The sequence below is a fragment of the Salvia hispanica genome, chromosome 4, assembly GCF_029641045.1.
Source record: "Salvia hispanica isolate PSC_SH4W2 chromosome 4, Shi_PSC_v1, whole genome shotgun sequence".
Lineage (NCBI taxonomy): Eukaryota > Viridiplantae > Streptophyta > Magnoliopsida > Lamiales > Lamiaceae > Salvia > Salvia hispanica.
This window is the reverse complement of record NC_142695.1, coordinates 30,092,542-30,097,806: the sequence shown is the minus strand read 5'-3', so window position 1 is coordinate 30,097,806 and position 5,265 is coordinate 30,092,542. Positions and strand designations below refer to the sequence as shown.

The following is a 5,265-nucleotide window of genomic DNA, read 5'->3' as shown; positions in this document are numbered from 1 at the left end:
AGTCTTTCAGTGATAGCATAAAGACACATCTTGCTGTTAGATCCGTTCAGTGATATACCACACCAATGTCATCTTATTTCAGTAAGGCTTAGAAATATGTGGACTAACATTGCAACCTTTCACGATTGGTGGTCTAAGCCTATCTAGGTTGTGAAATTCTTCTTTTTCTTTTGCAAAGCATTGCATAGATCTGACCGTGTTACCTTAAAGTGGACGCCGACCACAACCGGTCTACTAAGCAAAAGACTTAGACTTTGTTTGCTTCTTATACATTTAAATGTTTATAAAACATCTTATAAATGCATAAGCAAACACAATGTAATAATATACTGATTCTATTCGTGAGAAACTGCTCGAATAATACTGAATCGGGTTAAAAGTGGATTATAGAGTTTTACGTATACAAGCAAGATTCTATTCGAGCGAAACTTGCTCGAAACATGCTTTTCAGTATACCAAACCTAACAAGATGGTGTGCAAGTGGCACTACAAGGGGAGAGGTGGTCACCAAAAGGAAATCAGTTACATAGCCTACACATCTTCAACATGCAGGAGAGTGATATTGAGGAAAGAAAAATGGACTTAATGGTACCTGCACTCGAGGTTCCTTTGAACAGCTGTAATAGTGCCAGCTTGGAGGAGACATGGCCGGATTTAGAGGAAGTTTTGAGCAAATATGTAGCCCTATTTGAGGAGCCCAAAGGGTTACCCCCACCCAAATATCAGGACCACAAGATTATCCTTAAGCAAGGAGCTAATGCTGTGAATATTAGACCCTACAAATATGCTGCAAAACAGAAAGATATCATTGAAACCATGGTGAGTGAGATGTTAGCTTATGGAGTATAGGCATAGTAACAGCCCCTTTGCTAGTCCCATAATACTTGTGAAGAAGAAGGACTCCTCTTGGCGCATGTGTGTGGATTATAGGTCCCTTAACTCCATCACTATAAAAAACAAGTATCCTATTCCAGTTATTGAATAGCTACTAGATGAGCTGGGAGGTGCAGAGTGGTTCTCTAAAATTGATCTTCGTTCTGGCTACTAGCAGGTCCGAATGGCTCCTGAGGATGTTGCTAAGACTGCTTTCAAGACTCATGAAGGGCACTATGAATTCTTGGTAATGCCCTTTGGCTTAATCAATGCGCCAGCTACATTTCAAAACCTCATGAATACAATTTTTAGACAGTTATTGAGGAAGTTTGTGTTGGTTTTCTTCAATGATATTTTAGTATATAGCAAGACTCAACAAGACCATGTACACCATCTCTCTGAAGTAATGAGATTAATGGAGGATCATCAGCTTTTTTCTAAAAGATCTAAGTGCTCCTTTGGTTGTAAAAGGTGGATTATCTGGGGCATGTGATATCTTGGGAAGGGGTAGCTACTGATGAAAGCAAGGTTGAGGCAGTGAAGAATTGGCCCAGGCCTAAGACTATCAAGCATGTTAGGAGCTTCCTTGGGCTTACTGGTTATTACAGGAGGTTTGTACCCCATTATGGCAGCCTTGCTAAACCATTGGTGAATATCACAAAAGAGGCTGGGTTCAACTGGTCTATAGAAGTTCAAACAGCCTTTGACCATCTTAAGGAGGCTATGATATCAGCTCCTGTATTGGCTCTTCCAGATTTCTCCAAGGATTTTGTAGTGGAGACAGATGCCTTAGGCTATGGAATTGGAGCAGTTTTAATGCAAGAAGGACACCCCATTGCATATATCAGTAAGGCTCTATCCCTTAAAGTACTTGTCTTTGTCTGTGTATGAGAAAGAGTTACTTGCTATTCTGTTGGCTGTTAAGAAGTGGTATTATTATCTTAAGAGTAGGAAGTTCATTATATTGACTGATCACCAAAGTCTTAAATATCTACTAGAGCAGAAACTAACAACTCCTACACAACAAGCATGGATGGTCAAGTTGATGCACTTTGATTATGAGATTAGGTACAAGAGAGAGGTGGATAATTTTGTGGCTGATGCTTTATCTAGGGTCCCTGAGACTATGATTTATGCCTTATCATCTCATGTTATACCTTTGGAACTTATTTCAAAGATCAAGGCCTCATGGAATACTGACCCTTTTGTTCAAAAGTTGCTCAATGAGAAGCAGCAGGATCCTACTTCACACCCTAAGTTCAGCTAGATGAATGGGGAGTTAAGGAGAAATGGTAGACTTGTAGTGGGTAATGATTTGCATCTCAAGGCTCAGATATTAGCAATATTTCACAGCCAAAGCAAGCTTTGGCTGGACACTCTGGCTCCTTGGCCACATATAAGAGGATCTCTGCTATTTTGTATTGGCTGAAGTTGAGGAAAGAAGTAAGGGAATTTGTTCGAGTATGTGTAACTTGTCAACGTTATAAGCCAGAGAACTCTTCTCCAGCTGGATTACTACAACCCCTTCCACCTCTAGCGGGTATATTCACTGATCTTACAATGGATTTCATTGAAGCTCTTCCAACTTCTCAAGGAAAAAATACTATACTGGTGGTAGTGGATCGTTTGAGTAAGTATGCTCATTTTTTAGCCTTGGCACACCCTTTCTCAGCTAAGGATGTGGCAGTACTCTTCTTGAACTCTGTTTTTAAATTGCATGGGATGCCCGAGAGAGTAGTAAGTGATCATGGTGCAATCTTTGTTGGAGCTTTCTGGAAAGATTTCATGGCTCTGCTAGGTGTGGACTTACTCTATTCTACAGCTTACCACCCTGAAACAGATGGTCAGTCCGAGGTAGTAAATCGATGCTTGCAATGCTATCTGCGTTGTTCAATGGGTGAAAACTGCAATGGCTTGGGTTGGCTGAATTTTGGTACAACACTTCGTACCATTCGAGCATTAAAATGACTCCCTTTGAAGATCTTTATGGATTTCCTCCTCCACTCCATGTTCCCTATTTTTTGGGAGATTCTAAGATAGAGGCTGTCGATATTGCCCTGCATGATAGGGAGAGTATGATTGCTATTGAAACTTAACTTGCAGAGAGCGGCGGATAGGATGAAGAAACAAACTGATCAAGGAAGGCTTGATAAGGAGTATGCCATAGGCGATTGGGTATGGCTTAAGCTGCAGGACTATCGTAAAAAATCCATTATAGGGCAGCATCACAAATTTGATCCAAAGTTCTATGGTCCTTATCAAATCATTGATAAGATTGGAAAAGTTGCTTACAAGTTGAGTCTGCCTACTACTGCGGCCATACACGATGTCTTTCATGTCTCTCTTCTTCGGCCGGCAGCAACTCCATCTTCCCCAGTTGACAATCTCCCGCCTATTAGCTACATTAATGATATGGTTCCCCAGGCTATCCTTGAACGCAAAATGGTGAAACGTCATAATCAAGCGGTGACGAAGTGGTTGATTCATTGGGCGTGTATGTCTCCAGTGGATGCTTCATGGGAATTCGCAGATGTAATTAAGGAACGCTTTCCATGGTTCCTTGGGGACAAGGAACCCTAAGAGGGGGGTATTGTTGCATGCATAACTCTATATCACCATGCATGCAACAAATGGGCTAGCATCTTCGTCTGCGATGGTAGCAAGGTGTGAGCTCGGATGACTAGGATGATAATAAGTTGATAGGATCAATAGGCACATGATTGCACATGGCACATTCTGACGTGGCAAGTGACGTGGCATGCAGAGTTGGAGGGCAACGCAGAGCACGTGAAGAGTAAGAGTATAAATAGAAGGACCACCACCTTTGTAATGCATGTTGATAGTGTGAATGTGTGTGTGCATTGGGTCGTGGATCCATCGCATTGTTATTTCGCATTATCGTTTCTCATTATCGTTTATTGTAATTCCTCTTCGATTCATCGCAATATAGTTCCTATTGTGAAGTTATCTGCATTTACGGTTCATTTGATTAATTGTGTGCTTGTTGATTGTTGAGTTGTGATCGGAGGGGTGTGATATCAGTCATGATTGGGCGATCTAGAGCTCGGGCCATATCATTCTCTCGCTTTATTTTTATTCTTCTTGATGGCAAAATAGTAGATGTCAGTTTCTTTTCATCCTTGCAAAACATATGTGATAAATAAGACTAAAATCTACAAAAATAAAATTAACATACTAAAAAGATGAATTTGCTAAAGAAAGATAAAGTATGTGAGGACAAAATAACTAAGCCATTAACATTCAAAGAAAAAATCGGTAGAATTGGAGAAATTCATCCTCACCCGAATGGCATTTTAACTATCAATGAAACTGAAACTGGCAAATATTCTTGTGTAAGCTTTAATTAAAAATTGAAAAATGTTTTTGCTGTAGCCGTAAAGTCTCTTGCGGTCTTGCCCCATGTATTGGAAATTGGCTCAGCTTCAATAACAACATTCTTTAACTGGCCCTCGTTTCCCCCTAATGCTTTAACCAATAAATATTGTTCCATGCTATTGGAGTAATTCAGAACACATGGTTTGAAGGATGTTTCTGCAGTAAAAGCTGTATAAATCTGCAGATTGCTCAATGTTCAAGACATGTACAAATTACAATGCTTAATATAACCAGCATTAACTAATGAACAATTTTCCTGCCTAAAAACACACAAAATGGCAATTCGATAAATTTTAAGAAAACTTCCACTTTATAATTAGTATAGAAGTATAGATAACTCTTATATTAATTATTTCTAATTTCAAATTCGACTTTCAAATTTTAATTTTTTACTTTTATTATTCCATATAAGTCAAATAAAAATTGGTTGATATAAATTTTAGCAGATTTAAATATCATATGGAGTAATATTTTTTATTTTTTTCTAATCTAGGTCTATAATTTAATATTTCAATCATACTATTGACATTAGTTATTTTTTTTATTTGCATTTAAACTAAATGAATTATGCTCTTTTCGTTCTAAGGAAACTGATCCCCTTTTGTTGATAGTACAAAAATTTGTGTAATGCAATTTTGTGCGTTAATTAGTGAAAATAAAATAAAAGTAAAGTATAGATACTATTTTTAGTAATGAATTATTTTAGGCTGTCATTTTATGGCATCATTTTTGGTCCAGATAAATTAGTAATGCAATGGGCCACGGTGTTTATTTGATCTATTTATACATTTTAATATGGTTTAAGTTAATAATTTTGATATTTTTTTATTAATTACTCCCTCCGTCCCACATTTACAGTCACATTTAGTTAGGGCATAAATTTTAAGGAATTAGTGGAGTGTGTAATTAATGAAGTGAGATGATGAAGTGTGTAATAAATGAAGTGAGATGAAGGAATGTGTAATAAATTAAGTGAGTTGGTTGAAGGTGGGTCCC

The 5,265-nt window shown here is 38.1% G+C and overlaps 1 protein-coding gene across 1 annotated transcript; it reads left to right on the top strand.

The window, feature by feature from the left end:
* The first annotated feature begins 2,433 nt into the window (after window positions 1–2,433).
* On the top strand, window positions 2,434–3,453 carry LOC148928413 (uncharacterized). The gene is made up of 2 exons (XM_089056666.1): window positions 2,434–2,727; window positions 2,977–3,453. The coding sequence occupies exons 1-2, from the start codon at window positions 2,434–2,436 to the stop codon at window positions 3,451–3,453; spliced, it is 771 nt and encodes a 256-aa protein (XP_088912792.1).
* The last annotated feature ends 1,812 nt before the right edge of the window (window positions 3,454–5,265 follow it).

Excerpts from the sequence above, each read along its gene's own strand:
- LOC148928413 (XM_089056666.1), top strand. The coding sequence starts at position 2,434 with ATGGATTTCATTGAAGCTCTTCCAACTTCTCAAGGAAAAAATACTATA. Across the intron at positions 2,728-2,976 it reads AAACAGATGGTCAGTCCGAG|AGAGCGGCGGATAGGATGAA; the intron begins GTAGTAAATCGA and ends CTTAACTTGCAG.